This window comes from Festucalex cinctus, chromosome 7 (genome assembly GCF_051991245.1).
Source record: "Festucalex cinctus isolate MCC-2025b chromosome 7, RoL_Fcin_1.0, whole genome shotgun sequence".
NCBI lineage: Eukaryota > Metazoa > Chordata > Actinopteri > Syngnathiformes > Syngnathidae > Festucalex > Festucalex cinctus.
In genome coordinates, this window is record NC_135417.1 from 19847933 (window position 1) to 19871244 (window position 23312).

Consider the following 23312-nt stretch of genomic DNA (forward strand, 5'->3'; position numbering starts at 1 on the left):
CAACACTTCATTAATCTAAAGTCTAAAAACAAAACAAAACAAAACAAAACTATACTTGATAGATATTTGTTTTTCTAATTGAATATATGCTTCTTTGTGTGTGTAGAACAAAGTGCATTCGTTTGTGAATCATGTTTTGTGTGCGTAGATCACGTTTTGTGTACGTAAATTGCGTTTTGCGTGTTTGTGGGGTTTTGGCATGATTTTAACTCCATCTGAACATGCCTCAACTCAATTCTAAAGGGTCAACTGTTTGTTGTACTTCCTTGCTTCTGATGGCCTTTACTCTTGTCAGGCTCGATTCTGGGTTCAGGTGATGAGAGACCTTCGAGAAGGAGTCAAGCTGAAAAAAGTGCAAGAGCGTCAGTATAACCCACTGCCCACTGAGTACCAGCTTACTCCCTACGAAATGCTCATGGATGATATCAGGTCCAAACGCTACAAATTGCGCAAAGTCATGGTAAGTGTAATATGGCTGCACATAAACATATAATAATGTACTGGTCTGCTTAACTCTTTTATGATGTTCTATTTTTGTCTAGAGCAACCTGTTAGGATATTCTACAGAATACTTAACAGCCTTACATAGACATATATTAATTGTTGTTGGTGGCTTTTTTTTTTTTTTTTAAATCCAATTACTAGGCCAACCAACAATTCACATGGCCAGGTTTCAATCACTACACAACTGCTGCTGTACTCTGCTGCATCTGATGTATTTGTTAATCCAGTTGTTTTTCCTTTTAGTGCCCTTGGCTGCTTGTTAAGCGTATTGTGTTGAATTTAGTCGCGCAACAACAAACATTTGAATTGAAGACTGTGTTCACACTCTGGTGTGAACCAAAGTACCCGGTAACTTGGGTTGAGACACCTGAGCTAATCTGAGCCATTGGCTACACTTGAGTTTAAGTGAACAGAGCAGCTAACGTGGACAGACATCACCTTCATCTCGGTCCACTATTGTAATGTGCACCAGCTGTTGGATGATAGCATTCACACTTGACCAATTAAACTGCAATGACATCTATTGTTAGGGCTGCATCAGTATTGGTGTTTACGTGACAAGGCGGGGTCAAGTAGGACTCAGACGCAGGCGTAAGGTAGGCCACCAAGGCAGCAGGTTTATTTCCGGCCAACAGAGGTCTCCTCTCAAACTGAGAGGAGAACAGGGAGGGGAAAAAGTGGAGAACAAAAAGCGCTCCACTAGGGAGGAAAAAACAGGCAAAAGGTACTGGGGACAACAGAAAGCACTCCGCTAGGGAGGAAAAAGGGCACAAGGCAAAAGGGGTAACTAAAGGCGCTCCAAAAGGGAGGAAAAGGCACAAAAACAAGGCAACAACGCTAGGCAACATGAACAAGGACATAAGGACTGTGGGACGCTTCCATGCACTGACGGTGACACTTCGGCCCTGAGGGGAGAATGCAGGTGGCTTTTATTGCAGTAGGTGATTGGTGGCAGGTGGACATGATCATGGGCGGGGACCGGTAATTAGTGAACTGCAGGAAGGGCAAGTGACCTGGGGTGCGAAGGGTATCAGAAATTCAAAATAAAACAGGAAACATGACTATGACAATAAAGGCCTGTCACGCAGGTGGCGGCGTGACATTACGTTGGTGTGGTGTTTCAGGTGAATGGAGACATCCCGCCCAGGCTTAAGAAGAGTGCTCATGAAGTTATACTGGAGTTCATTAGATCCAGACCGCCACTTAACCCTGTGAGTGGATCTACATTCTTACCTCCTTTAATCAATTGACTTACTCAATCTGAAATGTTATTCTGTTTACTTGACGTAATATACTTGCAGGAAGCCATAACTTAATTTGTTGTGTGAGTAAAAACAGGTGGAAAAACAGGTGCCAATGCAAGTTTAGCATTATGTGGAGATGATTTAGGCAAAAATAATATTTTTTTGCAAAAAAAAAAAATGACTTAGGCAATTATTTTAAGAGGGTAACGAATTAACTGTTCTGCCTGCGATATATTACTGGCATAGACAGATGAACAAATATGATTTTGTAATGAGTAAATAATACTTTCTAGAAAAATACATTGGAATTGGATACCTTCCCGTAGCAGCACTCAATAATCTTATTGCTGAAGTTCATGTGAAAATTGAGAGCTCTGAAAATGAAACTTCGCTGATTTCAAGTGTAACCACAGAATCCTCACATAAAGCCAACTTGCATTAAACTGTCAGCATCACTACTTATAATGAAAGAGTCACTGCAAGAGCAAATTTACAGGAAAAGCTGCTCTCATCACTTTTTGGTTGATTTAAAGCAGGAAGAGTCGCTGCTTCCTCTGAGATATGAGGCATAAATAATATGGTTACAGAGGAAATAAAGTTGTCACAAGGAACAGACTTCTTGGCTGTAACTGTTTTTGTGTGTCAGGTACTAAAGATGCTGACAATTCCGGGCTTATGTCACAAGTCAAAATAGTGGTCAACTTGATTAAATGACGCTCTTTGCTCATTGAAAAAGTATTGAACTTGGGATCCTTGTAATTTGATTTGTGAGTATTATTTTAACTTCAAAATGTGATGTTGACTACTAAAACAATCTGCCTGGTTTGTTTGTATGATACTCACAGAGAAAAGCATTACAATTTGCCGTTTCTTTACATTGTGTAAAGTAAGTAGTTGCGTTGCGTTGCATTGGAGAAATATCAGAAATGTCAGAATGTTCGGAATTGTCAATTTACAAATCAATTTGAGGAGCTCTGAGGTTCCATGCTGTTATATTGATGGCGCTATATGCACTATTTTTCCTCAAGCTTATTTTTCTGTCAATCATCGCATTGTTTGGAAGGTTTCTGCACGTAAACTGAAGCCACCAACTCAGCCTCCTCCCACCCTGCATGAGAGGATCCTAGAGGAAATTAAATCGGAGAGGAAACTTCGACCTGTGACTCCAGATATGGTCCGCCGGGGACGGATGGGTAAGACCCTCAACATTTCAAAATATCCATATCGCAATGTAGTGTATCATTTATCTCTTTTGACGAAAAAGTGTATTCAATTTAATTTCATTGGTTACATGCAGGAGAAATTGTCTAACAACCAATTTCTACTTTAGTCGTTATATCAAGCACCACTTACTGTACTTTAACACATACAGTATGTAACTTAACCTTGATGTGACATTTGGATCTGAAACATACTTCACATATAACTTTGCAAATTACTTACAAACCCCACATTTATTAGGAGTACTTACTAAAACTTAGATCTCAAATGTAATAAACAATATTGTTATTACACAATGATATCCTTCTCTCCTCTTCTCTTGCTAATGCTGCTGAAACCTTCACATTTGTGTTGCAGCTATCTGCCTAACTATTGCCTTCCTATTTAGCTTGAAATATAGTGACAGTTGAATTGTAATCAGAGACAAGAAAGTAAAAACCCTGCCAGAGTTCATCTTTAGCCACAGGTGCTTCTCGTACTGACCTCGTTTACGTGTCGATTGAGTACTAGCACTTGCAGCTAAAGCCAAACTGTGGCAGGGTTTTTATTTTCCATCTCTGATTGTAGCTGGTTCTCGACCACAGTCCTCGAGTACCCCATCCAGCCTGTTTTCCATGTCTCCCACAGCCAACACAGCTGAGGATCGTTATCAAGCTTGATGCAGAACTTGCTGATTAGCTGATCGTTTGAAACACCTGTGTTGTCTTTAGTTCAGGATACAGTTAAGCTATGGTAAATTCACATTAAATATAATAGCAGTTATTGAAGTTAGTATATACAGTATTAAGATTTAGTTAAAAAAAGAGAATAAAAAAAACATTGATTCTTTTTCTGTTAAATGGAAGTGCACTGAAATTATCAGCCACTAGGTGGTAGCGTTTTGTAAATGGACATTGTTGTGCATTTGGAAACTGACACGAAGGAGAAAAGAGAGACGTTAATGACACAGTTGTATTTTGTGTGCAAGTTCTAGTAAAAACCCCAAGAAAGACAACTCGAGACTCCCGTCCATTTTGTATCGCAGAAACTTAAAATTAGCCCTCACAACCTGTGTTGGCTGTAGGAGACATGGAAAACAGGCTTGCTAGGGGAGGGCAATGCAAATGACAATGCAAATGCTTGCAAACTGTAAAAGTCCAACTTTTTTTCCCTGCACTTGAAAATTAAAAAAAAAAAGCATGCTAACTTCCAGAATGTCTTTCTATATGCAGTCTAAGTATATTTCTTAAAATAACACTCTGCTGTGACTGTCCCATGCCATGCATTTCTCGTTGCAGTAATTCGACCACTTAGCATGTCTTTCAGTTTTGATGCGTCAGGTAACGTTCCTCCTGCTGCTTACCTGGCTTCCATTTATTAAATTTTCTCTTCTCCTCTTCTCTGTCGCTATGGCTGATCATCATCATCAATGCACACACGCACGGTTTCTGCGCATCATATTCATATTTCATGCTTTAATAGTGAAGGTTGGCTGATGCGTGTGGTTGTACAATGCGCCGATGTGGGACACTGTTCAGCAGGAGCGTATATGGATGGGTGATCTAAAAAAATTACAGAAACATTAATTCAAACGTCAAAAGCCATAATGCTATATTTTGTGAAAAGTGATTTGGACGTGCATTTACCTTCTATCAGCCTAGTCATAGTAACATTTTGTTTCGTACAATTTTGTTTCATTTCCAAAAGAAGTACACAAAATAGATGTTTTCAAAACAAGAGCAGAACAAACAAACAAACAAAAAAAACTTTTATAGCCGTACAGGCAATATTTTACGATGCATTTGAAGAGCTATAAAAGTGTAAACATTAACAACTGTTTGATGACAAGAAACTCAAACTAGCCGCTAAAGTTAGCAGTGGACTCCACAGCCACCTCCTCACGACTTATCGGTATGATGGAAGGCAGTGGTTATTTATAACGTGCATTCTCGTGGCCTATTGTTATGCGAGGAAATCAGGACAAGACTTTTTTTTTCTTGCTTTTAAATTGATCCTGTCTGACTGTATGGACTGATTGCGTAACATTTATTTTGCTGGTGCTTCTGGTCGTTTTCTGTTCGAGGAAATGAGTACTGCAGAAAAAAAAAAAGTGTCTGCCAACTTGGCATCTTGCAGTCATTATCATTGTACAAAAGGGTCTTTCATGTTTCCTGGTGACCATGCAGGAAGTTAATCCATGTGCAGTAGGACGCGTGAGCCGTTTGGTCACTTAATGATCCATTTTCTCCCATGGATTACCTTTGTAAACATTTACTTGAAACAGGTAATGAAGCAAATATGAAGATGTGTGTCATTGAGGCATCAAATCATAATAATGTTCAGCCCCACATTCCTCTTACTGAAGTCAGTGTCTCTCATCTCAACCCAACATAAGCTTTATTATCACGCTGAATCATTTGTGATGTGGAATTATCCTGTATGTGTTGCACTTGTGGGCCCGTTTTGTTTTATAATGGTACACTGGATAATTGGCAATAATTAGACACTATTTTTGGTGTACAGTATTAAATCCATCAATGCTACTTAAAAAAAAATGTTGTTTTAGGTTATTGTTCAATAAGTTCACAGCTGACTTTTATGGTCTTGCAATACTGAAAAGTAGGGGTGCATTGAAAACAGATTTGAATCTGTAATCAGTTTTCAATTTAAAGCTGTGAATTGAATGCATCGGTACACAAACTAATGAATTGATAACAATATAGCTTGAACCGACCGATGGCCCGCCTGATCAAAAAGCTTTATATCATTTTGACGTTGCTGATTATTTGAATTTCTTCAAACAAAATACCACATTTACAGTACTGACAAGTTCATTCATATTGTAAAATGATGGGCATTGGTCAACTTTCGAAAATAAATTCATTGCATCATACCCTCTGGTATTGAACCATATCAAATAAAATCGCAATCCCACCAAATTGAGTCATTCCACTTTCAAATATATTGTCCTTGAAATGTATTGCACCCCATATATTGAAGTACTTATCGAATCATGTTTTATTGGAGAGATGAACGTCCCTAATGGGCAGTATATCATCGCTGCTATGTGAAAACCACTTATGTCCATTTTTGTTGTTGTTTTTGTTTTGATGTCTACATTCAGTTTCATCCAAAAAATGAAAAAAAAAATGGACATAAATGTTTTTCACATAGCAGCGACAATATGCAATAAATACACAGCAGTTCTATTATTAGCTCATTATCAATTTCATATGATTGAAAACATTAAATATCACTAAATATCATGCCTTTTTGATCAAGGACCAACCAATGACTTGAAAAATGGAAACTAATTTTCATAACGTAGGTGAGAATGGCTCATTTCTGTGGTCCTCTTGATACCGTTTCTTGGAAACATGACACTGAAACCATAATTGCTCCCAGTGAGCACAGACACCACCAGAGTAAGTTACTACTTAAAAACCACAACCTTCATTAGTCCATTTGCTACACTGTCCATCCATCCATCCATCCATCCATCCATCCATCCATCCATCCATCCATCCATCCATCCATCCATCCATCCATCCATCCATCCATCCATCCATTTTCTACCACTTACCCTGTTCAGGGCCACAGGGGAGACTGTCTGAGCTGACTTTGGCTGAGAGTTAAAACCACCACTTGAAATTTGTTAGAGAACTAAAAGTTTTTTTGTTTTTTTGTTTTTTTAGATGATGTTTCTCATCTGACTGTATTATTTTCAAAGCTAAAAAGAATATCACGCCAAATAATGATTTGAATTTAGATGGAGGATTTGGGCAATCATGGAGAGCACTGTACAACACTGCAATGCAGAGGTATAGAATAAATGTATGCATAGGGGGGGGGAAATTACACTTTATTCCATTTTTGACCTGTGACATAAGTTAAAAAGTTTGTGTAGCTTTCCTAACGAAGGAGGTATTCCCTTCTAGGTTTTGGCAAAACTCGCAGTATGCCACAGGACTTGTTCCGTACAGGACTAGGTAAAGTATGATGTATGAGACATGTTGCTTGAAGATTTTTTTTTTTTCATCCCTAACCTAATTGTAACAAGAGTACCAAGACGACCTGTTGAGTGTACGCTCTTGCCTTTTATAAATGATCTTTGATGTATTGCCGCGCTCTGTCATGTGACCGCACGTACCACCAATAAGAGCCGCCTATGGTCAGTAGTGCGGAAGGAGCCAGGCAACGCGTGTGGAAATGTTTATGGATCGAGAGCCGACTGCCAGCACCGGACTGCATTGTTTCACCGTCGCGATTGTTTGAAAAGTTGAACTGGTGAGTCATGTGTTAACATGAGCCATTTCTGTGGTGCTTTGACATGGTTCTCAAACGACTGAATGAAGTGATTAATGGTACTGATTATTCACTGTTAGCTCGTATTTTATGTACAATGTGGCGTTTTACCCAGATTTGATTGTTTGAAATGTAATAATACTGAACAGTATTTTACTAAATGAAGTTGTTCTTTTTGATAATTGAATGTACTTGAATTGTGTAGGTTTTATACATCTTCATTAGAATACATTATTCTAATGAATTAAATTTAATGCTGCTATTGCTAATTTTGCACAACTTTAGCACTTTCATATAGTACGTTAGTTTTGATAAATTGACATGTCTAATAGATTTATATTGTACAATATTGATGATGGATTGGAACTTTTGGATTGATAATGCTGTTAGTGTTATTTATGCAATGTAGTTTCTTATTTGTGTACACAAAGAATATTAAGATGGTCCTGTTTCATACAGGCCAGACTTGAATTGATGGTGAGCTAAGCCCAGGAACAGTCAACGAACATTGAATGCAGCTAAGGAAATGGAGATTCCTGCCAGGAACCCCAGCCACCTGCTCTGTTCGGGCTGGTAGGAGGCTCTCGTAGCCGACCCTGCATTTTCCATCACTTGCACTCTGATCTGCAACCCCTCCGGATTCATTCTTTCAGTTACTCACATTCACTCATACACCTCGGTTGCTGGACAATCGGATCACTATAGTGCTGGTTGCATGAACTGTGACTACATTTTTGCGCAAGTGAACTGTGACTGTGCGATTGCCAACCAATGAACTTCATATTGCAGAACTTGGGAAATTATCAATCAGATAGTTCAATCCGTGCCTCGATAAAGAGTTGTTCCTTTTCTTTTCCCTTCTTTTCTTTATTTTGAAAATTTATTACTTTCATTGAATGGCCATTCATTTTGCCTCTTGTACATATGTGTATATTTGTCCCGTCCACTAGGGTTGTTGTTGTTCACGTTGTAATTTAATACATGGTGAAATTACCAAACACAAGCTTTAGTCTCTGCCTCCTCTCTTCCCGAGCCGGACCTTAATCTTCTGATACCTAGCCTATTCCTACTTCTGTCCTTTTGTTACGATATGCAGCAAATATTGGCTACATAATTTGGTGAGCTAGCCAGGAGAGAGTTGGCAGAACTGTTGTGGACAGAGAAATATACAACATTAAAATGGATGTGTTTGAGAACCATGGCATAAAAATACCCAATGCAGTTTTGATTGAAGGAGTCACTAAGACAGAAACGGATGAAGAAGTCATAGGATTTTTGACAAAATATGGCTCAATTTTAAAAAGTCAATTTATTGATGAGCCAGAGTCTGTGTTTAACCGTAAATGGGTTGTTGAGTATAAATCTGGTGCTGCCATAGTTGCACTTCGTGACACTTTGCCATACACATTTGTGAGTGATGATGGTAAACTAACGTATGACATTTTAGAACTGTCAACAGTGTGTGCTACTCAAATAGAGAAGCTAAAAACTGATGCTTATTTATTAGAATTAAAAGACTTGGCTAAGCGTACAGGAAAGGATTTTACAGAAGTCCTTAATGATGCGATGTCTCTGCTTGGTCACTCTGTTACGCAATTAAGGCCAGGCCCACAAGATTCTGCCTCACTTTCCCAATCTAACCCACTGCCACCATCTGATGTCACCTTAAATTCGCTGGCTGTCTCCACTTCTAATGCTGAGAACTCGAGTCAAGAATCAGACGAGCCGGAACATAAGACTTCACATACACCAAGATTCTCTTTCCCACATAATGCCGCTTCTGATCTTAATCCACAAGAAGTCCAGCGTTATGTGGTAGAGCATATAGTTAAAAATGAGGACAGTGCAATGCTTCATCTTTCTAGCCAGCGACTCAGGGCTTTTTCTGGGAGGTTGCCCCGCCCCCAGAATGAATCAGATTATGAGACATGGCGTTCTACTGTCGATCTGATGTCAAATGATCCATCTTTCTCCGACTTACAACGGTCAAGAAAAATTTTTGAAAGTCTCTTGCCTCCAGCTGCAGACATGGTCAAGCATTTGAAACCAGAAACACGCCCAGCAGTCTATCTTCAAATTTTGGATTCAGCATACAGTACCGTGCAAGATGGCGATGAGCTCTTTGCAAAATTCATGGACACTTTCCAAGATGCAGGAGAAAAGTCATCTTCATATCTCCAGCGGTTGCAGGTTGCCCTCAGTCTAGCCATTAAGAGAGGAGGGGTCCCACACACTGAAACCAACAAACACCTGCTTAACCAGTTTTGCAGAGGGTGTTGGGACAATACATTGATCTCCGAACTCCAACTCAAGCAACGAAAGCATAATCCACCATCTTTTGCTGAATTATTACTGCTGTTGCGTACTGAGGAGGATAGGGAAGCAGCAAAGACCATTCGAATGAAGCAGCATCTCGGTCCATCCAAAACAAAGGCCATGACTCATGCTCAATATGCTTATGCTGGGGGTGAAGACCATCAAGCCATAACACTGGAAAAGTTAACAAAACAGTTAGCAGACATACAGAGACAGTTGGCAGCTTTGACTGCAGCCCAATCCGCTCAGAAGCAGTCATCAGCAAAACCTATCCCTCCTGGTTCCGGTGCCAAACCAAAATCTGCATCACGATCCTTAAGACCCGCACCAGCAGGACCGAAGCCAGGTTTTTGTTATCGATGCGGGGAAGACGGACACATTAAACCAGCGTGTGACAATCCCCCGAATTCTGCTTTGGTGATTTTCAAGAAGAAGCAGCATGCTGACAAACTGCAGAAATGGCACAAATCCAATCCCCCATCAAGCCAGTCTTTAAACTGAGCCCAGTTCCTGTTACGGGGCGCACTGGAACTGCTTCGGACCAGCAATGTCCCAAGAACTCTCCTTCAGTTACCTGTACAGAGTTGACTTCGTCACCACCTCTCAACACTCGATTACCAAAGGGATTAATAGGATCCAAGTGTACAAGTGAAGTTACCATCACGGGCCAAACCTGTTCTTGTCTACTTGACACTGGGTCGCAAGTCACCACTGTTCCTGTTTCATTTTATAACAAGCATTTTTCCTCTCAACCACTGAAACCCCTTTGTGATCTCCTCCAAGTTGAAGGTGCAGCCGGTCAAGCTGTTCCCTACTTGGGGTATATTGAGATGTCAGTAACATTCCCTAGTGACTTTGTGGGGGTTGAAATGGAAGTGGCTACATTGGCGCTCGTGATTCCAGATTCACGTCCAGAGCTTCAATCACATGTTTTGATTGGAATGAACACTCTAGAACCTTTGTACGACCAGTATATTGAGAGCAACCCCGGAAGCTTTCAGCCCTTAGCACATGGGTACCGAGCTGTTTTGAAACTGCTCCAATTACGTCACCAACAAGCGCAGTTGGGCACCAATGGAATGGTGAGACTCTCAGGCAAAGCTCCAATTGTCATTCCTGGGGGTCAGACTGTTGTCATTGAAGGCTCAATCAGTACTAGCATCCCACTAGCACGCTCCTGTGTGCTCATTGAACATCCAGCATCTCCATTGGCAGGTGGACTGTGTGTTGTAAATTGTCTGATTACAGTTTCACCGCATGCCTTTCACAAAGTACCAGTTATTATAAAAAATGAATCAGAACATGATGTGTGTATTCCACCCTTGAGCCCGATTGCCAATCTTGTGCTAATGCCTCAAATCCTCTCACATGATGCCAGTGTGAAGGTTGACTCCACACTACCCCCTCCCCGTGATCTACAATTTAATTTTGGCGATTCATCTATCCCACAAGAATGGAAAGAACGGATTGTGAACAAACTGAATGGAATACCGGAAGTTTTCTCCCATCACGATCTAGACTTTGGCAGAACTAATAAGGTCAAACATAACATCAAGTTGCATGACGAAACCCCATTCAAACACCGTCCACGGCCAATCCATCCACAGGATATTGAGGCAGTGCGACAACACCTGCGGGATCTTCTGAAAACTGGAGTTATCAGGGAATCTGTCTCTCCATTTGCTTCACCCATCGTGGTAGTCCGTAAAAAGAACGGCGATGTTCGTCTATGCATTGACTATCGAAAGCTGAACCTCCAGACCATAAAGGATGCCTACGCCCTTCCCAATCTCGAAGAGTCGTTTTCTGCACTGACTGGTTCCAGGTGGTTCAGTGTATTAGATCTTAAGTCTGGTTATTACCAGATTGAAATGAGTGAAGTTGACAAAGAAAAAACTGCGTTTGTAACACCATTAGGGTTCTGGGAGTTCAATCGCATGCCACAAGGTGTCACCAATGCTCCCTCGACGTTCCAACGCCTCATGGAGCAGTGTATGGGAGACCTTCATCTTAAAGAAGTACTTGTGTTCTTGGACGACCTGATTATCTTTTCCAGGACATTGGAAGAGCATGAGGACCGCTTGCTGCGAGTCCTCACTCGTCTGAAAGAGTTCGGTCTTAAACTGTCCCCGGAGAAATGTATGTTTTTCCAAACATCTGTACGTTACCTGGGTCATGTGGTATCAGAAAAGGGAGTAGAGACCGACCCAGAGAAGATTTCTGCTTTAAAGACTTGGCCAATTCCACGAACCCTGCGAGAATTGAAATCATTCTTAGGATTCGCCGGATACTACCGGAGATTCATCCGGGGATACGCCACTATAGCCAAGCCGCTGAATGACTTGACTAGGGGTTACGTACCCACTCGCAAGTCAGGAAAGAAAAAACCCCATACCAAGCATCAGGACCCAAAGCATCTACCCTTTGGAGAGAGATGGTCTCCAAAATGCCAGCATGCTTTTGAGACCTTGATTGACCAGCTGACCACTGCACCTGTCCTGGGTTTTGCTGATCCGAAGAAACCCTACATCTTACATACAGATGCGAGCGCCACAGGGCTTGGTGCAGCGCTGTATCAACAGCAAGATGGACACCTCAGAGTTATTGCGTATGCCAGTCGTGGGCTTTCCATCAGTGAATCAAGGTATCCAGCACATAAACTGGAATTTTTGGCATTGAAGTGGAGTATTACAGAGAAATTCCACGACTATCTCTATGGAGCTAATTTTGTTGTGGTTACGGACAATAACCCACTCACATACATTCTTACGTCTGCCAAATTGGATGCTGCTAGTCATCGTTGGCTTGCTGCTCTTTCCACATATACTTTCACACTCCAGTATAGGGCTGGAAAGCAAAACCTTGATGCCGATGCGCTGTCACGCCGTCCACATACATCTGCTTCTGATGCTTCTTCTGATTTGGATCTTGTCAGCCAGTTCACTTGTGATCACAGTGGTGACCCTGCATGTGGAGTTGCGCCAGATGTAGTTGCAGCTATTTGCCAAAACCATCTTGTGAAACCCTGCTCGTTGACTCTCTCTGCTGATTCCCATGCTTTCACATTAGTCGAGTCCATGACTATGTCCGCCAAGGCTATTCCCGAAAGCTATATTGATGAAAGTCAACATGGATTGCCAGTTGTTCCATCTCTATCTCTTCAAGAACTTATGACGAAACAAAGATCTGATCCATCCATCCAAGCAGTGATTCACCAGTTGGAAACCGGCGAGCGAGTCCCTCCCACAGCAAGACAAGAGCTTCCTGAACTTGCTCTTCTACTTCGGGAGTTAAACCGCCTGAAACTGTTGGATGGTGTTTTGTACAGGAAGAGGCAGGATGGCGAACAAACCATATTTCAACTTGTTCTCCCTGAAGAGCTGCGATCCTCGGTTCTGAAAAGTCTACATAACGACATGGGACATCTAGGTGTGGAACGTACTTTGGATCTCGCACGTTCCAGATTCTTTTGGCCGCGCATGTCAGCTGACGTTGAGACCAAAATCAGAACCTGTGATCGGTGTGTCAGAAGGAAGTCCCTTCCGGAGAAAGCTGCGCCTTTGGTCAATATCACTACCACCCGGCCGCTTGAATTGATTTGTATGGATTTTTTGTCACTAGAACCGGACCAAAGCAACACCAAAGACATTCTTGTCATTACAGATCACTTCACGAAGTTTGCTCTTGCTCTACCCACGCCAAATCAAAAGGCGCGGACTGTGGCACGTTGCTTATGGGAAAACTTCATAGTCTACTATGGCATTCCTGAACGTCTTCATTCTGATCAAGGACCTGATTTTGAATCTAAGCTTATAAAAGAACTCTGTGAAATTGCCGGCATTGTGAAGACAAGGACTACTCCATACCACCCACGGGGAAACCCTGTGGAGCGGTTCAACAGAACTCTTCTAAGTATGCTTGGAACTTTGGAACCCAAGCAGAAGCTGCGATGGAAAGAATATGTGAAACCCCTCTGTCACGCATACAACTGTACGAAAAGTGATGTTACTGGATTTACACCGTACGAACTAATGTTTGGTCGTTTACCCCGTCTTCCAGTCGACCTTGCCTTTGGTCTTCCAGTTCGAGAGAGTCAGACCAAGTCACATTCACAATATGTCGAGCAGTTACGGTCCAGGCTTGAGCAAAGTTTTCAACTTGCCACCAGGAATGCAGAGAAATCAGCAGAGCGAAACAAGACTCGATTTGACCGACGTATAATTCCATCTTGTCTGGAAGTTGGGGATCGTGTTCTTGTTCGCAACGTCAGGCTGCGTGGAAAACACAAATTAGAAGATAAGTGGGAGCGTGACACGTATATTGTTCTCAGTCGTGCTGGAGATCTCCCAGTGTACACTGTCAGACAGGAGAAACAGGAAGATGCTCCAACTCGGACACTTCACCGTGATCTTCTTCTCCCTTGCGGATTTCTACCTTCTAATTCTTGTCAGACACCTTCTGAGGTCACACCCCCACGGAGACCAGTGACTCGCAGTCAACACAATGCTGTTCCTATTACTGAAGACTTGAGTGATGAGGAAGATTGTGATCTGCCTTTATTTGCGAACCCCTTTCCAGAGACATTTGAAATTAAAAAGACAGTTGCCGAACCACTTTCACCTCCACGCCCCACAAGTCTCTTGCCCTCGCCAACACTGAGGGACGCACCAGCGCCTACACTTGCTGAACCTGTGGAGGACCACTTAGCTGATCTGGGAGGATCCTCTGTTGATGTCACAATTCAACCTCCATCTGTGGAAAATAATAAAGAACGCTTACCTGCAGCAGATGGGTCTGTCGCAATCCAACCTGAAGTCAGGGATCTGGACAAGATGGATGGAGAAGCAGAGAATGGTGGCCAAGCAGAGACATCCGTCAAGTCGGCTGAGAGTGTCCCTAACCAATTAGATGTACTTGATGACTCTGGAAATACTGTACCATCGGTGGTTGAGCCTGAGATTGTCCGTCGCTCTTTAAGACAGTCACGGCCACCCACCCGCCTTGCCTATTCTACTTTAGGTAATCCTTTGATTTCGGTTGTTCAGACGCTTTTCCATAGTCTGGCTGATGCCTACGGCGAGGCATTTACTGCCACCCCGGTAGTAAACTCAAAGTCTGATTCTCCGGTTCGCATTGTGTAACATGCACGCGGAGGTGCATGGTCTAAAGGGGGGAGGGTGTAACAAGAGTACCAAGACGACCTGTTGAGTGTACGCTCTTGCCTTTTATAAATGATCTTTGATGTATTGCCGCGCTCTGTCATGTGACCGCACGTACCACCAATAAGAGCCGCTTATGGTCAGTAGTGCGGAAGGAGCCAGGCAACGCGTGTGGAAATGTTTATGGATCGAGAGCCGACTGCCAGCACCGGACTGCATTGTTTCACCGTCGCGATTGTTTGAAAAGTTGAACTGGTGAGTCATGTGTTAACATGAGCCATTTCTGTGGTGCTTTGACATGGTTCTCAAACGACTGAATGAAGTGATTAATGGTACTGATTATTCACTGTTAGCTCGTATTTTATGTACAATGTGGCGTTTTACCCAGATTTGATTGTTTGAAATGTAATAATACTGAACAGTATTTTACTAAATGAAGTTGTTCTTTTTGATAATTGAATGTACTTGAATTGTGTAGGTTTTATACATCTTCATTAGAATACATTATTCTAATGAATTAAATTTAATGCTGCTATTGCTAATTTTGCACAACTTTAGCACTTTCATATAGTACGTTAGTTTTGATAAATTGACATGTCTAATAGATTTATATTGTACAATATTGATGATGGATTGGAACTTTTGGATTGATAATGCTGTTAGTGTTATTTATGCAATGTAGTTTCTTATTTGTGTACACAAAGAATATTAAGATGGTCCTGTTTCATACAGGCCAGACTTGAATTGATGGTGAGCTAAGCCCAGGAACAGTCAACGAACATTGAATGCAGCTAAGGAAATGGAGATTCCTGCCAGGAACCCCAGCCACCTGCTCTGTTCGGGCTGGTAGGAGGCTCTCGTAGCCGACCCTGCATTTTCCATCACTTGCACTCTGATCTGCAACCCCTCCGGATTCATTCTTTCAGTTACTCACATTCACTCATACACCTCGGTTGCTGGACAATCGGATCACTATAGTGCTGGTTGCATGAACTGTGACTACATTTTTGCGCAAGTGAACTGTGACTGTGCGATTGCCAACCAATGAACTTCATATTGCAGAACTTGGGAAATTATCAATCAGATAGTTCAATCCGTGCCTCGATAAAGAGTTGTTCCTTTTCTTTTCCCTTCTTTTCTTTATTTTGAAAATTTATTACTTTCATTGAATGGCCATTCATTTTGCCTCTTGTACATATGTGTATATTTGTCCCGTCCACTAGGGTTGTTGTTGTTCACGTTGTAATTTAATACATGGTGAAATTACCAAACACAAGCTTTAGTCTCTGCCTCCTCTCTTCCCGAGCCGGACCTTAATCTTCTGATACCTAGCCTATTCCTACTTCTGTCCTTTTGTTACGATATGCAGCAAATATTGGCTACATAATGGCCTTGTCCGTCCGCCTGCCTGGCTGTCAACTAATATATTATTTAATCAAATACTGTGATAAGGCAAATTACAATTAAGTGCACAATGATGTCTCTGTATTAAGTTAGTATTTGAATCCAGCAGCGCAAAAATCCCCCTTTTGAGATGATGAGCTCATATATAGCCCTCAAACAGGAGAAATATTATCAGCGGTGGCTTTCATTTTCACCCCTCCCACTTTTTTCACGCTGATTCCCACCTTCCTTAAGTTCTCAATCCTTTGTCATTTTTTTTCAACAGGTTCATCGTACTGTATAGCCAAAACAATTTTGAAGGTGATTCTTCTCCATCCATCCATGCATCCATCTATCCATCCATCCATCCATCCATCCATCCATCCATCCATCCATCCATCCCGCTTATCTTCGTTAGGGTCACGGGTCAAATGGGGGTGAGGTACTGTTTTGCAGTGCCAAATTAGTATTCTTTACTGCTTAGTGGAGGAAAGTCTGGAGCCCAGAGTCTGAATATTTCATGAGAGCTGCCTCCATGTTCTGTGTATAACACCAGCTTCCTCCAATCCCTCGCCCTTTGACCAACCTAATTCACCCATTCGTTCCTTCTCTGACGTCAAAAGGATCTTCAAATATTATCTCGTATTCTCAGGATTCTCGCATTTTGACTTTACCGTCATTCAAACAAATGGCAATGAAATGATTATGAAAAGTGAATCAGAACAGATTTGGATTTGATGCGAGAAATCCTAATAGAAAGTGTTTGGAGATCCAGTGCTGTTTGTCTGGTTATCTTAATGACAATCGTTTGTGTGTGACTCTATGCAGATGAATTTAGTCCGTACATGGGCAGGAGGACGTCCAGCAGTCTGTCTTTGACCCTTGAACCGGCATCTCCCAAAGCAGAAGCCTCCGGATCTCATTCTGTACCGCAGAGGAAGAAGCTACTGAAGGCTCCCAGCCTTGCTGAACTCGACACCTCTGACTCTGATGTCAGTGAGAGACTTTTTTTTTTTTTTTTTTGGTGTAATTTGGTGTAATAATGTCTGGTGGCAGAGCAAATTGTTTGAATATGTGTTTTTGTGTATTCCGTCCATTTATTCAGGATGACTTTTTAGGCCACATATCAGCAAGTACTTCAAGTGTTACAACATCTTTAATGGATGACACGTCTCCAGAGTCAGCACTGGGAAAGAAGAGTGAGTTGTGAATTCATATTCACCTCATAAATCATAATCCTGTGTCATGTCTTTACCTCACCAAATGGAAAGTCTTTTTCAAATGTTATTCATGTGTGATTATCTTGCCAACGCCAGCTCCACCGCAGTTCCTGCCCATCTCATCTACACCACAGCCAGAGAGGCGCCAGACCCCCCAGAGGAGACACTCGATTGAGAAGGAAACTCCGACCAATGTCCGACCGTTTCAGCCGCCCTCCAAACAGAATTCCAAGTCTCTGGTGAATCTACTGTTACCGTTCAACACCTGAAAACTTTGGATCCTCTGAGGTTGAACGCAATATGTTCCAGGATGTTGGTCAACCAAATTTGTTTGGATTCCGATTAGGAGTTTGATGATATATCGATATCGAGATAAATCGTGCTACTTTGTCTCCCGATAAGATTATCGATACGCTATGCAAGTATTGCAATATTTGTAGTTAATATTCAGCCACTATAACAGCTCTATTGTTCATGACTTACCGAGCAATTATTTGGCGGGCCACTAGGGGGACTCATAAGGGTGGCGGGGAAATGGACAGAGGTCTTCAGGCAAAGAAGACTCATGAGCTTCGTTTTATTATTTTTTTCTTTATATATGTTCATATTTATATATTATATTATATATTATATTTATATATTTATATTTATTATTATTATTATTATTATTATTATTATTATTATTATTATTATACTATGAATTGTTTTTAAATTTTTTATTATCTATTTATTGATTATTTATTTTTATTATTTATTTATTGATTATTTATTTTGTATTTTATTAATTATTATTATTTTATGTATTATTATTTGTATTTTTTATGATTAGTTTTATCGTAGATTGTCGTTATTTATTTATTTATTTATTTTATTTATTATCATTATTATTATAGATTATCATGGATTTATGACCTAACCAATATATCGTGGTATCGTCATATCGTGAGATAATCATTATCCTGAGCCTTGTATCGCATATCGTATCGTGAGGTACCCACAGGTTCCCACCCCTAATTCCGATGACATTTTCCAATACTAAGTAGTAGAATAATCCATTGCAGAGTGAAACTGTTGCTCTCATAACACCTTTGATGTTCAATACACTTACTTCATCTGCCTCCACCATACTGCATATACTGTACAGTATGTATATTTGTGTTAAATTGCCATATTCCTCTTCTGTTTGTTGAAGTGGTTGTACTTTACAGCAGTGAAGACCTGTATTGCATCATTCTGAAATCTTTGTTTGATGCAGTGAAGTTCTACAGGACTGCAACAAAGTTTTCACATGCCGATCTATTAAAAAAAAATGCAGTAAATTACTGAACTGAAATCAAACATCAAGAAAAATCTGACAGCACACTACCAAGCAAAATGTCACACGAATGTCAAGCAAAAAAGTAGCAAATTCCGATATTTGGACATTTTTACACAGATGATGATGAATACAAGTTGATAGCACTAAATGCTGCCAGTGACTTGACTGTTGTGTTTGTGTGTGCAGGAGGAGTTTTGTTTCCCCGTAGAGTGTCTGTCTCTGACAGTGGAGGAGGTGATGCACATCAGGCAGGTGTTGGTCAAAGCAGAACTGGAGAAATTTCAGCAGTATAAAGAAATCTACACCGCAATGAAGAAGGGAAAGGTAAGCTTTGACATGTTATTTTCTCACATGCTTTTAACACTATACATGAGTGTACACAGTGGAGCAGACTGCAAGAGACTGAATGAAGGATGTGCTTTTATTGTTAGCAAGTACATTAAGTTTTGTTAAGGAAAAAAAAAATCATGTTTTCATGTTTTTTGTTGCAGCTTTGCTTCTGTTGTCGGACCAAAAGATTTTCCTTTTTCACCTGGTCGTACGTCTGCCAGTTTTGCAAAAAGTAAAACATCACCCACACAATAGTTTCATATAAAAACAAAAATGAAGAATATCATGCTTTCATTCATTGCTTTTGTTTTTCTTTACAGGCCTGTTTGTTCACAGTGTTGCAAAAAGGTGAAGTGTAACAGATTATTCTTATTTTCAGCCTATTTATTAAATTAATAAAGCAGGTACTTGTGTGAATTTGAAATTTATAATGACAGAATTAAGCTTTAATTGTTTATCAAATGCATGTTGAATTCCTTTGTTTTCATTTTCCTATGTTTTGTATTTTGAAATAAGCTCATAAGCTCATTTAAAAGTTTTACAACTTTCCTTGTGATTGTTTTCTGACAGATGCGATTGCCATCCAAACCCTATTCCAGTCTTCCCATCTACTCCATCGGCTCAACTAACACTCTACCCAGGGAGAGGATAAGTGGCATGGCTTCTGTAGGACAAGGACTCGCCGTGGCTGCATGCCCGCAGACTTCAGCTGTGGATGGACCATCGGCGGCTACCGCATCCAAATCAGAATCCGAAAAATCAGAAGCCAGAAAAGTTGGAAAGGCTTCTGGGGGAGTCAAGTCGGCCAAGTCCTCCAGTGGCCATCGACGGCCAAGCATCCACAAGACAATGTCCAAGTAAGACATTTGAACTGGATGGAAAATGTTTATCCTCTTTTCTGATTAGATTTGAAGTGATAGTTGGCATGGAGGCCTGACGGAAAAACTCAGTTTAAATAGGGAAACAAACATTTTATAATAGAGGTTTCTAGCCTATATTTTTTGGAGGTGCTCCACTCAAGCTCCCCTAAAATTTAAGGGATTTTTTTTTAATGCTAGAAAGGTGTGTAACCATACTATACAACTCAATTTGATCAGAATGGTAATTGTAAATGGAGTAGATAGTGGTTTATCTACACCAGAGGTGTCCAAACTACGGCCATTTGCAGCCCGCCATCCATTTTTCAGTGGCCCGCGACATATGCTAAAAATGGCATTTGACTCAGTTCAAATAAAAGAAACAAAACAAAAATATTTGGAGATGGTCAAAGTAAGAAGGGAGTGTATCGAAAAACAGGTGCCATTAAAGGTTATTTTAGTTAACTAAAACTAATGACAAAACTAAAAATAAAATTAAAAAAACAATATTGTTACCGAAATCAAATAAAAACGAAAATGCTTTTTAAAAAAAAAAAGACATTTTAGGTTTACAAAACGAACTAAAACTAACTATAATTACAGCCAAAATGTCCTTCATTTTAGTCTTTGGTAATTAATTTAATGCATGAGCCTTTGGGGATGATATTAAATGTGATTTGTAGTCGATTTATTTTGATATAAACCGGAATAATGATGTTTGAAAGTATGTCACACAGAATTGACGTCATCTAGCAGCAGCCAATAAAAAAGCACCTTCAGATGATGTTGCTCCCATGGTGTTTTTTAAATATTGCGCACAAGTAATACACATTTAAAAAACAAAACAAAACTAATACTAATACTGAACTAAAACTAAGCATTTTTTAAAGAACTAAACAGAACCACCCTGAAAACTAATAAAAACTAACTAAAATGAAAAATTACAAAACTAATAACCCTACTGCCATATTACAAATAAATTGGTTTATATACTGTAGAATTTTTCTAAATAGGCAAAAGCACAAATAAATTATTTTCACAATTTTTAGGACTAAACACAATTTCTCTTCATAACATTACGTGGTCCTTCTGATGTTCTGTATGTGGCCCTCAAATGAAAACGTTTGGACACCCCTGATCTACACCATATGTTGTTCCAAGTACTTTACCAAGCCTCATTCACTTTTTTGAAAACAAAGTGGAGTGTACATATTCGGCCGACATGCTAAAGCGTCACGTCAACCTATGGAAAGGTTTTCATTTTTCATAAAATGACCTTCAAGATCTTTCAGTGTACACCAGCCAACAGCAGAACTCAGGATGGTTTGTCTTTGGTAGTTTTAAATTTAGCCATGTTGTGTCTGTCGTAGCAACTAGCTCACTAGCGCTATGCTAACCCCTGTGAAGCTTTGTTTCCCTGGTCTAAAAATCCAAGTTTGCAAACTCCCACTCAGATGCCAACAGCAAAGTAATGACAAAGGCGTTTTCTATACTGCCTCGGCGGGCTTTTTTGAATGATTGCTTAACAGTTAAATAAAATGCTCATTAGCTGGCTAAACATGCAAACACTTCCATGTGTCAGGTCTCAATCAGCGCGCAACACTGACGCTGTGCACGCCCCACATACGCATTACGTCACATGTTGCCACTCAAACGTTCCTGTGACACTAGTACACCACAATATGCTATGATTCATCCCACTTGAATCTGACAGTTGTTTCTGTTGCTGTTCAGGCTGTCCAAGCACGGCTCCTTAAAGTCACACGAAGAACTTGAGCTTCCCTCAGAGCTGACTGAAGACTGGGCCACCATGGAGGTGTGTGTTGACTGCAAGAAGTTCATCACTGACATCATCGCCTCCAGCAAGCACAGCCTGTCACTGGCTACCAAACGAGCTCGCTTAAAACGCAAGACGCAGTCGTTGTACATGTCCTCGTCGAAAGCAAGGGAGGAGTATCGACCCTCTGAGAGGACCATCAGTGAGATCTAGTTTGCCTCCATGTGGCTGTGTCCAGATGCAGTCATAAATAATAAAAACCGTGGCGGATGGCGATTTTCTTGCTGTGTCCTTCCACCTCATCGTGTACAGCTGCAATTTTGATCATATTATGGATGACCCTTTAATTTCCGCTCAGTGAGGAAAAAGGTCAATAATCGCAGTGATGCTTATCAAAGTGGAAAACTTGTCTTTGATGGCACGGTAGGGTGATCTGCGCCATCTCAGTCTTGAATAAGCACAAGAAGAAGAGAGTTGTGAGAAACATGGGGCCTGCACAAGAGTCATCGGTTAAAGTGAGAGTGATTCTAGCATAATGAAATATTACTTTTTGTATGAGTTTCATTTTACTTTTGTACTAACGTTTCTGTACAGTCATCTAAACTTTTAGATGGATGATTTTTTGCCAAATATCGCTTAAAGAATATTGAGCTGATTCACTCTTCAGAATTGCTTGTTACATTCATTTGTTATCGAAAATGTATTTTTGTTCACTTGTTGTGCCATCAGATGACATACCCTGTATGTTGTTCTCCATTTGACCTATATTCTGTCTCCAACAATATACGATCAAACTCTTCAAAACCTTAATGTATATGACTTCATGGTTATTTATTTGTGTTCCTAAATTTAAAAGCATCAAAGAACATCCTTGAAAAACAAATCATAAGAACTGTGTGGTCGGATAAAACAACATCCACAAGTGTCTTTATCTGAACTTGACTTCGTTGTGCATTCAACATTCAAAACGCCATCTGTTTTTTAATTAAATTAGTCTGAAAAGCACAAATACAAGTATGTTGTTGCTACAATGCAAGCAGATTGAGTAATTATTCTGTGCACATTTTAAAATATGCATTTTTGTGCACATACAGACACATGATAACAATACACCTTTTCATACTTGCCTTTCAATCATTTATTTCAAATAGCTGCTTTCTCTCAAGTTTTATATTTGACAGTTATAAATGTGTTAACTTGCTGCTCTTACTGAGCACTAGCAATACATAATCTACATTATGTTCACTTTTTTTCATTTGTAACTTGTAATTTATATTAAATGCCGTGTTATTCCTGTATTTGTACAGATGTTTAGTTACAGTTAAGCATTGGAGACAATAGGCTATACTGTAATTTAACAAGTGCAGTACAATAAGTCTTGATGTAATGCCTTCAATAATGGTTCTATTTTTGGATTTTCTGCCTTACCATAAAAGATGTCTTATATGATCATTCTAATATACTGACAGTCGTTCTACAACTATGGTGTGTAAGGTTTTTTTTTTTTTTTTTTTGTCTGATCATTTGCTGTGGCTCACTTGTGGAAGTGCACAGGAGACATCACAGTTTGACAGCATCATGCATGTTGTCAGTTATACCGTCAGTGTATTAACATCAAGCTCCCTGAACAGACTGCTGTCTACAAGTGATCAAAAATAAATGAATGCAATACTTACATTTTGTTTTGTCTTCAATACTA

The 23312-nt window shown here is 40.3% G+C and overlaps 1 protein-coding gene across 4 annotated transcripts in view; it reads left to right on the forward strand.

Moving 5' to 3' along the window:
* The window catches only part of spire1b (spire-type actin nucleation factor 1b), a 43111-nt gene extending 19823 nt beyond the window's left edge, over positions 1-23288 (forward strand). The window contains exons 6-18 of one of the 4 annotated variants that reach the window (XM_077525909.1): positions 296-460; positions 1629-1715; positions 2812-2941; positions 4247-4288; positions 6887-6937; positions 16940-17103; positions 17217-17310; positions 17428-17570; positions 18836-18973; positions 19141-19211; positions 19300-19327; positions 19550-19836; positions 21571-23288. In XM_077525909.1, coding sequence (XP_077382035.1) covers positions 296-460; positions 1629-1715; positions 2812-2941; positions 4247-4288; positions 6887-6937; positions 16940-17103; positions 17217-17310; positions 17428-17570; positions 18836-18973; positions 19141-19211; positions 19300-19327; positions 19550-19836; positions 21571-21826 — 1656 coding nt within the window. In that variant the 3' untranslated portion in view covers positions 21827-23288. The remainder of the gene's footprint in view (positions 1-295; positions 461-1628; positions 1716-2811; positions 2942-4246; positions 4289-6886; positions 6938-16939; positions 17104-17216; positions 17311-17427; positions 17571-18835; positions 18974-19140; positions 19212-19299; positions 19328-19549; positions 19837-21570) is intronic. The other 3 variants (XM_077525907.1, XM_077525905.1, XM_077525908.1) reach the window with 3 other exon arrangements.
* The last annotated feature ends 24 nt before the right edge of the window (positions 23289-23312 follow it).